The 15,370-nt window shown below is 42.8% G+C and overlaps 1 protein-coding gene across 7 annotated transcripts in view; it reads right to left on the reverse strand.

Annotated features, from left to right (window-relative positions):
- LOC121299958 (plasma membrane calcium-transporting ATPase 3-like) overlaps positions 1–15,370 on the reverse strand; it is a 45,839-nt gene that overhangs the window by 13,882 nt on the left and 16,587 nt on the right. For 4 of the 7 annotated variants that reach the window (XM_041228236.1, XM_041228231.1, XM_041228230.1 and 1 more), the window contains 9 exons: positions 11,969–12,562; positions 6,680–6,877; positions 5,775–6,032; positions 5,346–5,471; positions 5,123–5,248; positions 3,196–3,231; positions 1,285–1,446; positions 710–924; positions 48–290 (listed from right to left, as the gene is read on the reverse strand). In XM_041228236.1, the coding sequence (XP_041084170.1) occupies positions 48–290; positions 710–924; positions 1,285–1,446; positions 3,196–3,231; positions 5,123–5,248; positions 5,346–5,471; positions 5,775–6,032; positions 6,680–6,877; positions 11,969–12,164 (1,560 nt within the window). In that variant the 5' untranslated portion in view covers positions 12,165–12,562. Of the gene's footprint in view, positions 1–47; positions 291–709; positions 925–1,284; positions 1,447–3,195; positions 3,232–5,122; positions 5,249–5,345; positions 5,472–5,774; positions 6,033–6,679; positions 6,878–11,968; positions 12,563–14,842; positions 15,047–15,370 lie in introns of those variants that run through there. The other 3 variants (XM_041228233.1, XM_041228235.1, XM_041228232.1) reach the window with 2 other exon arrangements.

Consider the following 15,370-nt stretch of genomic DNA (forward strand, 5'->3'; position numbering starts at 1 on the left):
AAGGTGTTGGTATATGAGGGGGCGTGGGTGAAACCACACACACTCACCAGTATCTTTGTAGTGTAGGCGGAGTTGACGGCGATCCCATTTACCAAGAGCTCCAGAGTTTCGGGTTGCAGTGCTTCCGGGTCTGGCACCTGCGGGAAGTGGGTGTCCCCGATGTAGGCCTCCACCACCGTCATGCGGTTCATGGTCAGCGTGCCCGTCTTGTCGGAGCAGATTGCCGTGGCGTTGCCCATGGTCTCACAAGCGTCCAGGTGACGCACCAGATTGTTGTCCTTCATCATTTTCTACAGCAGTGAACAGTAGGGTGGGAATAGATATTACTTTTTAGAGGCGTTTCACCAATTCCTTTTTTGTGCTAGTTCTCTGTGCATTACCTTTGCTTGCTTGAATTTCAAGGTCGGCAAAAGGATTTAAAATTAAACACTCAATGTGCTTGAAATTATCAGGCATTAAAACATCCATATAAGACCACCTCTTTGAGCATTATAAACAGAGCTGCACTCAACTAAGCAGTACAGCGTGTGAGATGTGGTCTGCAATGTGTCCAACTAAGCAACTGTACGCGTTTTCCCACACCCTACCTCTTCCGTGTTAGCTTATATCAGCAGGCAACTGCAAAAAAAGAACAGTTCAGGGCCATTTGCAATTGCACAGCTGAAGGCATGCCTGATATGGCAGTAATATTTGTGCTGTGGTGCGTTACCTTGACGGAGTATGCAAGTGAGATGGTTACAGCCAAGGGTAGCCCCTCGGGAACGGCCACCACAAGCACGGTGACTCCGATGATGAAGAACTTCACGAAGAACTGGATGTAGATTGGGGTGCATTCCTTTGTCCACACATATCCACGAACCCCAAAGGTGTCGATGACAAAATACAGGATCAGGATGATCACAGTCACAGCCGACATGATCAGGCCTAGAGAGAGACACATGGGGTCAAGATTCAGCTGTGGCTAGGGATGTGCAGCAGCCTGCAAAACGATTCCACTCTTTTGACAGCTCTTTCTTCAACAGTAGTCAATTTGTAGTCATGACTTACTGAAACACCAGCTCAAACTTCCAAACCTGACCAGTATGCAAGATTTTCTAAAACAATTTCTCCCCTTAAAACGTAACTTCTCAGTGAAATTAATTTGACATACTTTAGGACAGTGGTGTACGATCCAAAAAAAAAAAAAAAAAGTGGACAGTAATATTTTTATGAACACGTGAAAATGAGTTGAGCTCTCAAGAGAATTATCTAAAATATTTGAATAAAAATAAAAGCAGTGCTCACCTGCTTTGCCGATCTGTACTGCTAGTCTGGTAAGCTTGCCCTGAAGCACCGATTTTTCCTTCTTGGTGACGTTAACTTTCTTCACCTCCTTCTCCTCACACTCCACTCCTTCCTCGCTTTTCAGAGGCTGTATCTCCAAGGCCACTCCGTCCTGGGCTTTTGCTGCAAGGAGAGGGGGAAGTGGGAGAGAGGGAGAGAGAGAGAGAGAGAGAAATGATTGGGGCGGGGAAGAGGGAGAGAGAGATAAGTATGTCCACTTAGTGCTCATGAAAAGAAAGGGATAACTACACTGGCTACAGCCAGATGTATTGTGTGGCAGGAGCTAAATTCCCAATTGCTAATGGGCACTCAACCCGTTACACCAACACCTGCATACAGTGGTCGCTTTAGACAGGGTACTGTGTGTTGCAGTAATGTACAGAATGTGTTGTAATCTTTTTTTGTTTTTTTGTTATTTTTTTAGCAACTTGATGATTAAGAATTGGACTGTCATTGGTTCTTTAAGGCCTGACTGGAATGCCACACTCTGGAGTGACGTTGTAACCATGACAACTTTCCATTGAGAAAGCTCTCTCCTTGCTTACCTTACTCCATTGACTGCTTTAATGCAACAGAAAACACAGGCAAGTCCAGTGGTTTCTACACAGAGTTTGCTTGCTTCAACACAGAACCGATCAAAGAGAGAGTGACGAGACTGACAAACAGCGACACACGGACTGAAGGACTGACTGACGGACGCACGGACAAACGCACGCACGGAAAGAAAGGGCGAGCGCGTCACAGGCTGGAAGACAAAGCAAGCTGAAACTGCCGAAAAGAAAGAAAAAAGCGTGAGGAGGGAGTGATACAGAGAGGTGATAAACAAACGTGATGAGCTCCTCAGCACACCCTGAAAGAAGAGACCACACTGAAAATCACAACCAGAATGGAGATTCACAGCCCACGGAACAGGAAGGGTGCAACTCTTATTACCCTGCTTTTAAAAAGAGCCCCTTGGTTGTCATTGAAAAATAAGACTGAGCTGTTGTGTTTTATAATTGAGTGTTTATGTTATGGATACATTATCAACAGTGAATTAGCAGGAAAATTTTCCAGAAAGAAAACAGTACAAACTTGTGTTCCACCAGAAGCAGTTGCTCCCATTTCCACAAGGGACGGGGCCACATGTTATTTCTGAAGTGTCGGTACAGGATATGTGGGGTGGGTGACGCAGCAAAATCTATTAAAGATATTATCTTTGAGCCACCGACTTCTACAGCTGCTCGATCCTTGGGGGATGACAGCTCCATAGGAACAGGGAGGAGGAACTTAGCTTTTACAATACGGTAAACACTCTGAGGTCACACAGAGCACACCTGCCATTAAAAAGTGCGTGGCCTTCTCACTTAGCAGCACTCAGCCTAATGCAAGCAATGCCTTGGAGATCTGTAAACAACTTCAACAAGCTCCTAATTAAAGCCTAATTAGCAACGCGTACAGAATTGATTTTTTGTCTCTTCTAGCTTCTTAATTACATATTTTCCCTACAGTTCAGAAAGCTTGTTTCCATTTTGGCCAGCTTATTGCTCCATTTTAAACAGTACATTGTGAACATCCCCTTGTCCAGAAACAAAGGGTTTTCACTGAAAACTTAACCCAGATCTTTTTGGATGATCGAGTTGCAGACTGTAAAATTCTCAGGTCAGCTTTGTAAAGCATCCAAAAACACAAGAGCCATGTGTACAAGCCTTTTGAAACAATGGTTTCATTTCTTTATTACAGATACGAGTTGCACCCTTTTACAAGAAAGCTGGGCAAGTATCTCCTGCAGCATTGCAGAAGAGCGATAGAGTGAGTGAGAGAAAGAAGGAGAGAGAAAGACGTGACTCCAAAACTGTGCTTCTGGATGGGAGGGGAGGAGGGGAGGGTTACCTTTGTTGCGATTTTCTGCAGGTCCTTGTTTTTTGCCTGTTTAAACAGAGAAAGAGGGTGGAGCGCTGATCACATGATTTAAAAAAAAATAAATAAAAAGAAGAACTACTCACCATGAGCATGAAATAACAGACTGCAAGTGTCATATTCTGTTGGCAAAGACCGGAGCTTTGTACAATACTAAACACATTGCGAACCAAATGTCCCTCCGCCATCTTGGTAAGGGGGAGTGGGGGGTCAAGAAATTTGGAGGTTAAAGCATGTCCTAACAAGCCCCAACTATAACTTTGGAGTTTTTAATGGAAGATATGCCACTTGAAGGCTAATTACTGGAGGTTTTTTCAGGATGGCGGCTCTATAGCCTGTCTTTCCTGGCCTTTCCCATTTGAAATGACACTCCAGGTCCAATCCAGTTCGCTTTTTAACTGGGAAGATCAATTTGGGAACCGATTTTTTATGTAACAAAGTGGTGTACGTGGAGTAGCATTTACATATTCAGTCAATCTAAATAAACACCACTCCACATTCCTTGCACGTATTACATAAAACGACAACTTCCCTCCAGCTAAAAGGGTTCACTGAACCGAGATCTTTACAACGTCCCCACATTCACAAGGTGAGCCTGCTAGATAGGGCTGGGCAAAAGAAAAATCCATGCAAGATGGACAAACCACCACACTTTTGAGTGATTTGCTAACAAAGTTAAATGCATCGGTTTATATGACAAAGGTCAGGGTTGCATTGTTCCTATAAATACTTGAATTCAATATTCACTAAGGCTTGAAGGCCTTCGGTAAGCTGAGAGAACGTTCCCTTAGACTTTACCAAACCCTTTACAGCCACAGGCAGAGACGTGTGGGAATGTGGAAGACTACTTCATGACAGTAAAAAACACTGGAGCGAGAAAGAAGGGTGGGGAAGAGATGTTTGAGTGCTGGAGTCTGGGAATGAAATGCAAAAAAATATAAATCAAACAAATAAACTGAAATAAAAGGATTAGTAAATGCTTATTAAGAAGGATGATTAAAAAAAAGAAGAAATACAAAAATGAGTCTGGAATATCTAACTGACCAATCTTGAGAAACTAACTATAATCCATTAAGCTCCTACTAGCCAAATCAAGAGGCTTCAATTGTGGAGATAGTTCTTGACAGAAAACTAAAATCTCACATACCATTTTGTTTACAAGAAGATTGCCTGCAAAATTAGAAATGATTTACAATTAAAATGGTCAGTGAATTGAAACGTGTGTTCTGTTCTTTGGGGCCTCGGTGAGGTTGTTAATTTTCAAGTCTACAAGACAGATCTACCACAACACAATATTTTAAACAGCTTCTGGGAGAATGTGGAAAAGTGCTCAGTGTGTAGGCCATGGTGAGAGATGCAGCAGTACATGTAAAGGGAGTGCAGAAGTATGTGTGTGAATCGGACTACAGAACCCACAATGCAGTGGTATGCTTGTGCTGACCAGGAGGTGGTGTATTCTGGGAGTTGTAGTCATATTCTGGGAGTTGTAGGGGCTTTTTTTAAAAAAAAAAAAAAAAACACAGCATTGGAATTGAGTCATGTTTGGATAGTGGTCTCTGCCCTTTCCAAATCCTAAAATACTAGCGATGTGGGCTCTTCAATAGGCTTTCCTCAAAGAATCAATCTACCAAGCAGACAAACGAATCCTGCAAACATGTATGTCATTAATAAGTACTTGCCAGGCGTATCTCTCAGGCTCTCTAAGACCTGTAAGAACTGTATACAGCCTTCTCATTTCACTTTTTAATTTCGTTTGTTTTGATTTTTGTTAAGCCAGCTGTATATTGGCAGTGTCGTTCTGCATCCCACAGTTGAAAGGACCTTAGAGGACACTGCATCACATATAGAATGCATTATACAGATTGATCAATAGATCAATATTCTGGGGTTTGCTCATTACCTTTCTTCAACTTCTTCTCCTCCTCATCCCCTCCAGCCCCTAGCAGGGTGAAGATGATGCCAGTCTGAGAGTTCAAGCCCACTGCTGTCACCACCATGCGACCGGAGCCCTCCATCACGTGGGTCCCTGCGAGAGAGAGACACCCACGCACAAGTTAGAGCCCAGGACTGTAAGTGATGAAGCACTGAAAAAGAAAAGTCTTAAAGCAAGAGGGTGTTCTCACCAGACAGCAGCATGGGGTCATTTTCGACTGACTTCTTGACGTGATCTGACTCGCCGGTCAGGGAGCTCTCATCAATCTTCAGGTCGTTGCACTGAATGAGAACTCCATCTGCTGGCAATAGATCACCTGGAGAGGGGATTGGGGGGGGGGGGGGTTAGTTACAGACTAGTCATGCCTTCATAAATCCCCTCATTGTCTGTGCTATACCCTGCTCCCTGCTATACCCGTATGTTTAGTTTGATAACAACTTGTAAATACAATTAAAAAAAAATGAATAGGTCACCGCTGTTGGTGTTAATATTTCAGTAGAGAAAGTCATTTTTTAGACTAGGAAGTACTGGTCCAAACACAGTTGGAAAGGGATTTTAATGCTCTTCACCCCCTTCATGCTCACACACACACACACTCAAACTCTTGTTCGATACCTACCGTATTTGATCTGGGCGATGTCCCCCACCACAATCTCAGCCACAGGAATCTGGATGACCTGGCCCTTGCGGATGACGGTGAATTTCTGCTCCTGCTCGATGCGGCTCTGCAGCCCCCTGAACTGCTTCTCTTTGCTCCAGTCGTTAAAGGCCGTTACCAGGACTACGATAATGACAGAGAAGAGAATAGCGGCCCCCTCGATCCAGCCAGCCTGGGCCTCGCCCTCGTCCTCCACTCCCCCGCTTACCTGACCACATTCTGAGGAACAAAGGCACAGCACTCAACGACGGTCCAACCCTTCTGAACCTGCTCCATCTCAAACGGTTAATGAGGCATCAGCGAATCTAAAAGCCTTACATGGAGACCCAATAACAATTTATAATAGTAACACCGGGCAATGGCATAACTTTGGTTTCAAAAGTAGAAGGGATAGTTTCTGTAGCTGGGGCATACAGCAATAACAGCTCTTTACTATGGAGCTCTGCTTTCTCCTCTTAGCTGTAGATTGCCCATAATGCATTGCGCACTAACACTGCCTCAGTTGATTAGCGTTTCTGCTAGGTCCTAGTGGAGACTCTATACTGACTGGTGATTATATTAATAAATTATTGAGAAATAAACTTCTTAGTACTGCTGCAATGTGACACCTTGGACGACTATCATGCAATAAATAAATAAATAAATTGTGCCAACTTTTCATGCAACTAGTTGCTGGGGACATCTAAAGCAACAATCCTATTGTTCGGATTTGGCACAGTGAACGATCCACATGGTGACAGTTGCTTAGCAATGCCCTTGCCAACAAGTTGCTTCATAAGTTGCAAGAAGAGTTGCCCTGAAAGCTGCCTTTTCATGAGCTTTAAAAAGGGAGTTAAAAATCAGCGAGACTACACTGAGGCACTCACGCTCACTGTTCCCCCCTGGAGGGTGGTAGAAGGACAGCCCCAGAGAGATGATGGCTGCCACTTCCAGGATGATGAGGGTGACGTCCTGCAGTGCCTCCCACACTAACTGTAGGAATGTCTTGGCTTTCTTCGGAGGGATGAAGTTCTGGCCAAACTCCAGGTGCCTCTTCTCCAGGTCCACAGGGTTACCGGAGAGGCCTGTGGAAGGACACAATTCCATTAAGGTCAGGTCTGAATCGAGGGTCCACAGTCATGAAGAAAGGAAACTACATTTTCTATTACATCCTGTATTTATTCCCCCCCACAAAGCACACTTTTTCTATGTATTATTTCCTCATTCAACCCATCTTTCAGTTTGCATTTGTGGTTTTAGGAGCGATAATAGGAGATGCAAACGCCATTTAAAACCTCCTACATCCATCTGATACAGTGCAGCTCTATGGAAGGATACCAAGTAATAACATTGTAGTTTTTTTTTTTCCTATTCGACTCATCTTGCTTCTTTATTTAATATGTTCTGGGATTCTTTTTTGGAGAACAAAGAAACACACAAAACCAGATCCAACCCCCACCTGACCCCTATGTGAAGTCACCCCGACAGGTGGCTATGCCAGCCACACATGCTAATCTGTCACAAATAGACATGACCTCCAATGACCCCGACGTCCCCAAACCCCCAACACGCTTGCCATAGCACTGCAGTCAGACTGTAAGCATACATTCATTTGAAATTCAGTTTCTTACAAAGCTTTCTGTAGTTGTTTTTTTACTTCTTTCTCTGTGTATTTGCAGGTTTTGTTTGTTTATCAGAAGCACTGTACATCGTAGGCTCTACAGGAAAAAAAAAAAAAAAAAAAAAAACTGTTGCAGATTTTACCCCATCTGTGCAGCGCTTCACAGTTCAATATTATACAAAATATCCACTGGAGGTGGCTTTTGGCTTTGTGTTTTATTGCCTATCGTCAGCCCCTTTAAACTGATATTTTAATCTCCTGTTTTGGTTTATTGGGGGGTGAAATCAGAGGCCATTATTGACCACTAGCAACTGATATTTGAAGTAATCTCTTACACCTCCCCTTTCTCTGACACTTAACCAATGGTCAAGGTAATTTAATTTATTGTGTGAGTGTTAATGTGTGTGTGCTGTGTGTGTGTCTAGTGTGACAACCTCTGAACTCAGTGCATTCTTCACACTCCTGGAGACAAAAGGTCCATACATCTGCCTTTTGTTATCTCCTTGCGACCCCCTTTGATGCCAGTGGGATTATCTCTTTTGATCTCTCTGAACCTAGAGCCTGTTCCCTTCTAGTCCACAGCATTGTTATCTCATTAGCTTGCAGTCATTGTTGGGCATTTTGTAGACGCATCGTCTCTATCAGTGGTTAGCAGTACATGCAATTTGAACCAAACAGTCTGCTATCTGCAATATTAGTCTCTTTTCAGAAAAGAACACCAGTATAGCTCTGCTAGTCCACATGCGTAGCAAACCCCTAATCAATTCTCAATCCATGTTTTCCAACAAAAACTATTTTAAATTTTCCACCCATCAGTTTATTTATAACGTCACCTAATCCAGGGTGACAGAAATGTCTATTTGATGTCATTTTCGAAATTCTGACGAGATTGTTCGTCTTCTTGTATCAGAACCTCACAATGCTAGATGTGGCCATTCAATTAAAACAGACAATGCACGATCTGTGAAGCTGAAAAGCATGTGAGGCTTACAGGAGTGCAAAACCTGTAGAACAGCGGATATAAAATCAATAGGCACATGAAAGCCATCTGGTCTAACATACTGCCACACAAGCAAAGTGTGGGGACAATTCAAGGAGATTCTAGCTTTTTTAGAAGCAAAACAGCAATCCCCACACTTCAGTTTCTCTTCCAGACTTGTCAACAGCATGGTTGCTCAGACGCTGGAGTTTAACAAAGCGCACAGCAGGCTCTCTCTGATCACTGATACCATGACATCATGGAGGGGCTGAGTGGCAAAGTGCATTGGCATTAGCATTGTTAGTCTCTCAGACACAAACAAGGTCGGCTGTGCTCAAAAGCCACTGAGACTTTGTAATGCAACTGGAAATGCGCTCATCAGAATTACATACCACCTCTGCCTGGGGTATGCTCAGATGTTAGAAGCTCAGAAGGGTGGGGTCTGATCAGTCCTGCATGACCTCGTTGTTTGAATAAACACCTAAAAAGTTCTCAGTAGCCTGTGGCCCAATACCCACCCAGCATGGCGTGGCAAATATCCACCTTCTGGGTAAAAACAAAGTTCTCCCTTTTGTAACAGTTCAGTTAATTATTACAAGGGTTTGCTCAACCCCAGACTTGGACACTTGGAATCTTAGTGCAACACATTCACTGGGTGCTTTGGTGAAAGAGATGCATTACATGTTACAAAGATGAAAACCAGCACTCAGTGCAAGCAGAGTTTTTTTTTTAAAAGATGCAAAGCGAGTGCTGGTCTTCTAACTATCTGATAACTCATTGCCCTGGTCTGTTTCCTAAAAAGCTGTTCAATCTACACTTAACCGATAAAGCTGCTCAAATTAAAGATCCAAGCCAGGGATGGAAAGACTGGGCTCACAACGCCGCGGCACTCAAGGGGCTAATCTGAGAACCCCTCTCTGTTTGGCAGCTGCTGGTGGGATGACTTTAATCTGCTGCAATCCTATTTGACAACCCGGAGAGTCTCAGTTAACTGTTATATTAAAAGCACAGCCTTATTCGCTTTGACTGCGTCTGAACAGACTTTTATATACTCCTTATAAAATAAAGAGGAACAATAAAATACAAACTGCACAATTCTGACAGTGCTGGAGAGAGAATGAGTGGGCTAGTGCTCACTATTAAGGTACAAGCTGTCAATACTGGAAATTAGTAGGCTCTGACTAATCTAATAAGACACATTTAACATGGACTGATTTTTTGTTGTTGTAATCAACACCAGCTAGGAGCTACCTATAAAAAAAAAAGTCCACCTTAAAAGACACACCCACCGATGGAGGAATCCCTCTTCCCATCATGCTCTCTGTCCTAACTGCCACAGCGGCCCCCGCTGGAGCGCAGCCAAGTCTCTGTATTTCCCTTGGTCAGCTAGCCAGCCGTGCATCACTGCCGCTACCATGCGGGCTGAGAAAAGGCCACCCTCCTCTCCTCACACACCACTCCTCTAAACAAAACAACTCCAGCCCTGCAGCGAGAGGAGCCACAACAGCACCTCCACACACGAGCACATTGCTTATTGATTGAGAAGAACACAGTATGAGAAGACAACAGCTCTAAAGCACAGTGCCAGCATTTTATTCAGAACAGCAGCTTTCTCGTGCTATAGCTTTAGCAGACCAAACATTGTGCCCAGGTGTTTCCAAACAACAAAATCATGAAGGCTCAGTGAGACTGATTTTTTTTATTTTTATTTGAAATGGCTTAAGTGCTACTAGAGTATAACCCTGTAGGGTTTATTTACATTTTTTTTTTTTTTATTGCAAAACAACAACCGTGGATAAGAGAGAATTGTGCAATCCTGTGACACACACACAATGTTATCTCTCATTGTTATCCTACATTTACCACCCTTACAAAAGTTTACCACTGTATTTAAGCATGCCATTTCTCCAGTTTTCCCATGGTTGTACTACGCATTTACCCTGGTTTGCCATATTTATTAATATGCTTTATCATACCTTGCTATTCTTTGTTGTGCTTTACCACTATGCTTTATTACACTCTCTATGCTTTTACTGTGGGAAACTTTTATAAGGGCACCCATAATCCCCAGTCCCAGCTCTACAGTGACTGTTCTGCAGCAAATTCAAACCAATTACTCGGCTTTAAGCCCCAGTGCCTCTGCCTCAATCATCTTAAGAGATTAACCTGCCATCTCAGCTATACCAGGGCCACGCTCTTCCAACCCTACACAGTCAACTGCACTGTGCTGCACCCCACAGATCAGTGAGAACTGGGTGTTATACTTGTATGTGTTTGGTTGCTACAGTTGCACAGGGTTTCATAGTGCTGCCATGCAAGCATTGCCCCTTAAATATGGTGTGTACTGCACCCAACGCAAATAAAAAGGCAGTATGAACTGCAATGGGTCCTACCCTGTAGATATCAGCAAGCAGAGGCTTGTAACTCAGACCAGCTCGCTGCGTGAACTGCTGGAAGACTCTTCCGAGCACTTCAAACACATTTTTCTATATCACAACAAGATTATTCTGCACTGTTTTCCGTTAAAAAAAAAAAAAAATCAAATAACAGAACCACAGCAACTAAATGTAGCATTTTAAAAAAGCATTTATTTTTTAATATACAAAATATTTGCTATATCCTTTAGAAATGTGTTTTAAGGGGCCTCATATTTATAATATTGTGTATAGTAAATTGAGATGACTCCTGTGCCCTTCCTCTTCTGAGCCATAACAGAGCGCATGATATTTTACATGACTGTTTAGTGACTCTCCTTGGGGTTAATGGTAATGTGGGATTTTGGAGAGCTGTGAACTTTGGTTTTCTATTGTATTGCTCCGATCAGTAGTTTTATAGCTGAGCTTATTTGCAGAAGAAACCGAAGCTTAAACCAAGGACAGACGTGCTGGGAGAAGACAGGCAATGTTAGCTCCTACTGGACTACAGGACAGCAGAACTACAGTACCCTACACTGAAGCCTATGTAGTTCCTGCTCCCCTTCCCCCCTCTTCCTCGAGTACTCAGCAAACTGCAGTTCACTGTACAAGGGCAAATGTATTGCGCCAAGCATGACCAATAGAGCCGTTCATGCAACTGGAATGGAATGCTTCACCAGAAAAAAACAACTTAAATCATGCTGCAACTCATTTACTTGCATGTGAAAACATTGCCATCAACAAGTAGTTGCTTCCAAAAGTTGTTCTGTGGCCTTTATGCATCATTTCTGATTTGCGGTTCATCAGGGAGAACGTTTAGATCTCAACACATGAATGCAGGGAAGCTAGCCAATCTCTTAATTTATTTATTTTTTCCTACAGGCAACTGACAGAAGCAAGCATTTGTAAAGCATGATGGTTTTGCAGAGAAGAAGAACAAAAAACATCATCAGTGCATATGCGTGACCTGTCCTCTCTGGAGGGGATTTCTTACAATACACAGGATAAAAACACTCGATCCAACAGATTAGGTGCATTCAAATCTGCAGTCTTCCCTCTTTTCTTGCTTTTAAAGAAGCGTCTGACAAAAACATTTGGGATACCAGTAGAAACACATGACAAAACCGACCCCTCCCCACCCTGTGTGTGCGCAGACTCTTACCTTCAATGGGCGAGGTCTTCAGCCTGCGGCAGATGCCCTGTACGTCATCAAATCTGTCCTTGATATTGGCGACTGCCTCGCCGGTCCGCAGTTCCATCAATCCACGCAGGTCAGCAACCGAGCAACCAAACTCGCCTTCGTGGTTACCCTCGGCAACAGAGTTCCCAGGGGGGTGGGCCACCATATTGTTCGCCATTTTTATTGGTTGAATGTTGGGACTGTCTTCTGTTTTTTTTTTTTTTTTTAAACCCGTTTTTTAAAAGGACGATATAATAGTATTCAGAATGTTCAAATAAACAGTTTTGTTTTTACGATGATACAAACTTAATTTCTTTCTTCTTACTCCACCTCTTCCTCCCCCAAAAAGTTCAAAACTTCAGAGACTGGAATTATGCCTAGTCCCTCCCTTGGCAAGGAATTCTGGGAATTTGTTGAAATTTTTCCCTTACGGATACAGACACAAACATCAGCTGAGCCAGGCTTCCCCAGACAGAGGTGTAACCAAGAAGAGCATGTTACCACAGCGTCTGTTGCCACGAGCAGTGACAGGTAGGCATCTTCTCAAAGGGGCGGGACTTCTCTGGATACAGGCAACTGCAATAAGAAGAGAAAAGCGTCAGTTTGTTCACAGAGGCTTAGGGTTTACTGAATTCAATTGCACAAGATCTAAACGTTTGATTTAAACCTTATTTTGCTAAACGAATGCTTCTTGCAAAAAAATCAATTTCTACAACATCTCCACAAATGAAAAACAACTCGAAAAAACTGCAAAAAAACCGTATTACTCATGTGGAAAAAGCTTGTGTTTATGCAGAACATTAAAAAAAAACACCCACATTTCTAAATGGTGTGCTATAAACTCTCGCAAGCTGCAACAAGCAGACAAACTTTTAAAATACCTTCAAAGAGGCGTCACAATTATACCACCTTGTAAGTATGTTCCCCACTAGAATACAACAAGTCAGGATGTTGAATAAACAAGACTGTACACCAGTGCATGCTCTGGGGGGTGGAACATTAGCCAGCAGTTCAGAGCAGGCTAGAACTTCTGTTGAAAATTCCAAAGAGGGGCAAAGACAGGCTGTAATTCACAGAGTGAAGAATCAGCCAGTACAGGGATAGCGCTGTTCACACCCACACTGACAGACAGACAGACCAGGACAGCCGTCAGGTGTATGTGAGCGAGTCCAGTGCTTCAGGCAGGGGGTCAGGATCTATGGGAATGGGCAGGACTACACGAGGCCAATAAAGCAACAGTCTGTTGAACTGGTGAGTTTCTCTATTGCTCACTCACCAATACAATCACTGAACACATTTACAGTGCAGGGTTTCAAATCAGGAGGACGCCGCTGTGTAGACCAGAGCTCTCAACTAGTTTTTTTTAAGGAGGTCAGACTGAAAAAAATAGTTACGAGTAGGTTGGCCAGAAGTATTTTACTCTGCACATTTTTAAGCAATACAACACAATGTTAGTATACTGCACAAGACACATTTTATCATATGAATAGTACTTTAATAATAGAACAGTGTGAACTTGCATCCTGTTATGAAATCGCCTGGCATGACAACCTTTCTGCAAATCTGACACATGAAACTCAGAGACAGACTGGCAGGGGCTGCAGGCAGGTGCTCGCGTTAGTAACTGGACCCTAGACGACAGGCCAACGCAATTCTGTTGATATGTCAATGAGGCTGCTCTATATAAAATTTAACAGTACCTAAGGAAAACATTAATCAAGTGTAATTACAAAATGTGTGGATACAGCATAGCAAAGGTAATTTAATAAACCATGTCTGGCCACGGCAGCACAGTGGAACAATTGCCCTATAGGCTCACAAGTGTTGTCATGTCACAACAGGTTTCAGTTTATGGAAAATACAAAAACTGCATTGCACAGGACATAGTAGCACACTGGCATGGGTCCCGCGATAATGCAATCAATAACTAGCTGGTGAGCAACATAAAAATAATCACTGTGGTAATGCTGTAGCTGTGCACCATGGCACCTAACGTACAGAAACAAACTGCTGTGCCCCTGCCATTTCAAAACCTTATTTTGTGTCTATTTCCTTCTTTAGAAATCCGTAGCTTCTCTGAGTACATGGAACAACAACAAAAAAAAAAAGGGCCTTTGTATAGGTTCAGACCATCCCTGTTTTTTTATAGCTGGAAAAGTCTATGCCGTTTCTGCTGTTTTTGTCTTTTTTCATTAAGCAAACCAAGGCTTTGTGTTCCTTCCTGTTGTCCTCAGACGCTTGTATCAGCAAACCAAATAAAAAGCTAGTCCCTTGTGAAGAAAATGAAATTGGTAATTTATTTGATTTCAACGCACGTTTGGCCTGGCTGTCGCCTGCTGATATCCTGGCACCGAGTTTCTAGAAAGAGGTTTCTTTTTCCTTTGTTGAAGCTCCCAGAAGCAACAGAGACAATCACAAATGGATTTAGATCAATGAGATGTAATACACTTAGGCACACAGAAAGGGTTTAAATGATTACAAAATTACATATTTCAGGATGTTTCATACAAAAGCCTTTCTTCAGCTGTGTAATAGCCATCATGCAAAATTAGCAACCTTATTTATGGTATATTTTGGCAAAACTATAACAAAATATGTAGGCGCGACAGGTACAGCATTATATAAAAGAATACAGAATCACCCATTAAACTTAAGAAATAAAGTAACATGAACCAATAGTTCACAGTTTCCAAAAAATAACACAAATGACCTAAAATGTGTAGTTTTAGATTAAATTTGTGTACAGTACAGAAGAACAAAGGAAAATAAATGGATAAATACTTAATACTCGATGCCTGAAGGTTCAGATAGAAAGGCTGTTACATCATTATCTGCTGTACAGAGGAATTTAGTTACCATGGTATCAAAATCCTAGAAGTTCCGCCACTGTTTGTTTTGGAGATGCGAGGACCACCAATCCAAAGAAGGAGGGCAGAGCAGTTCCAGTAAGTGTATAGCCCGGGCACTTCGACATGGTTGGTACCTAGTTGCCTTTGATACCCAGGCAAAAGCAAAATGGTGGTACATACTAAATTCTCTTTGTAAACCATAGTTACAAAAACAAACAAACATGGCAATACAAACTAAAAGCACAGCATACAAAACTGAAGCGCACATGTACACCAATATGTTTTTATAAGGTCAGACTCATAAGGAATACTTAACTCCCAGCTGTTGTTGATGAGCACAGGAAAGGTCTGCCCCGAACACTGTGTTCTGTGCAGTTCAGTGTGAGGCTGGCTCAGCTGAGGGAGTCTCCTAGCTGTGTTACTCTGTTCTGAATGGCAGGGCTAGTAGTGGCAGAGCTCTCTCTCTTTCTCTCTCTCTCTCTCTCTCTCTCTCTCTCTCTCTCTCTCTCTCTCTCAAAGATCATCATTTTCCTGG

The sequence above is a fragment of the Polyodon spathula genome, chromosome 25 (genome assembly GCF_017654505.1).
Source record: "Polyodon spathula isolate WHYD16114869_AA chromosome 25, ASM1765450v1, whole genome shotgun sequence".
Classification (NCBI taxonomy): domain Eukaryota; kingdom Metazoa; phylum Chordata; class Actinopteri; order Acipenseriformes; family Polyodontidae; genus Polyodon; species Polyodon spathula.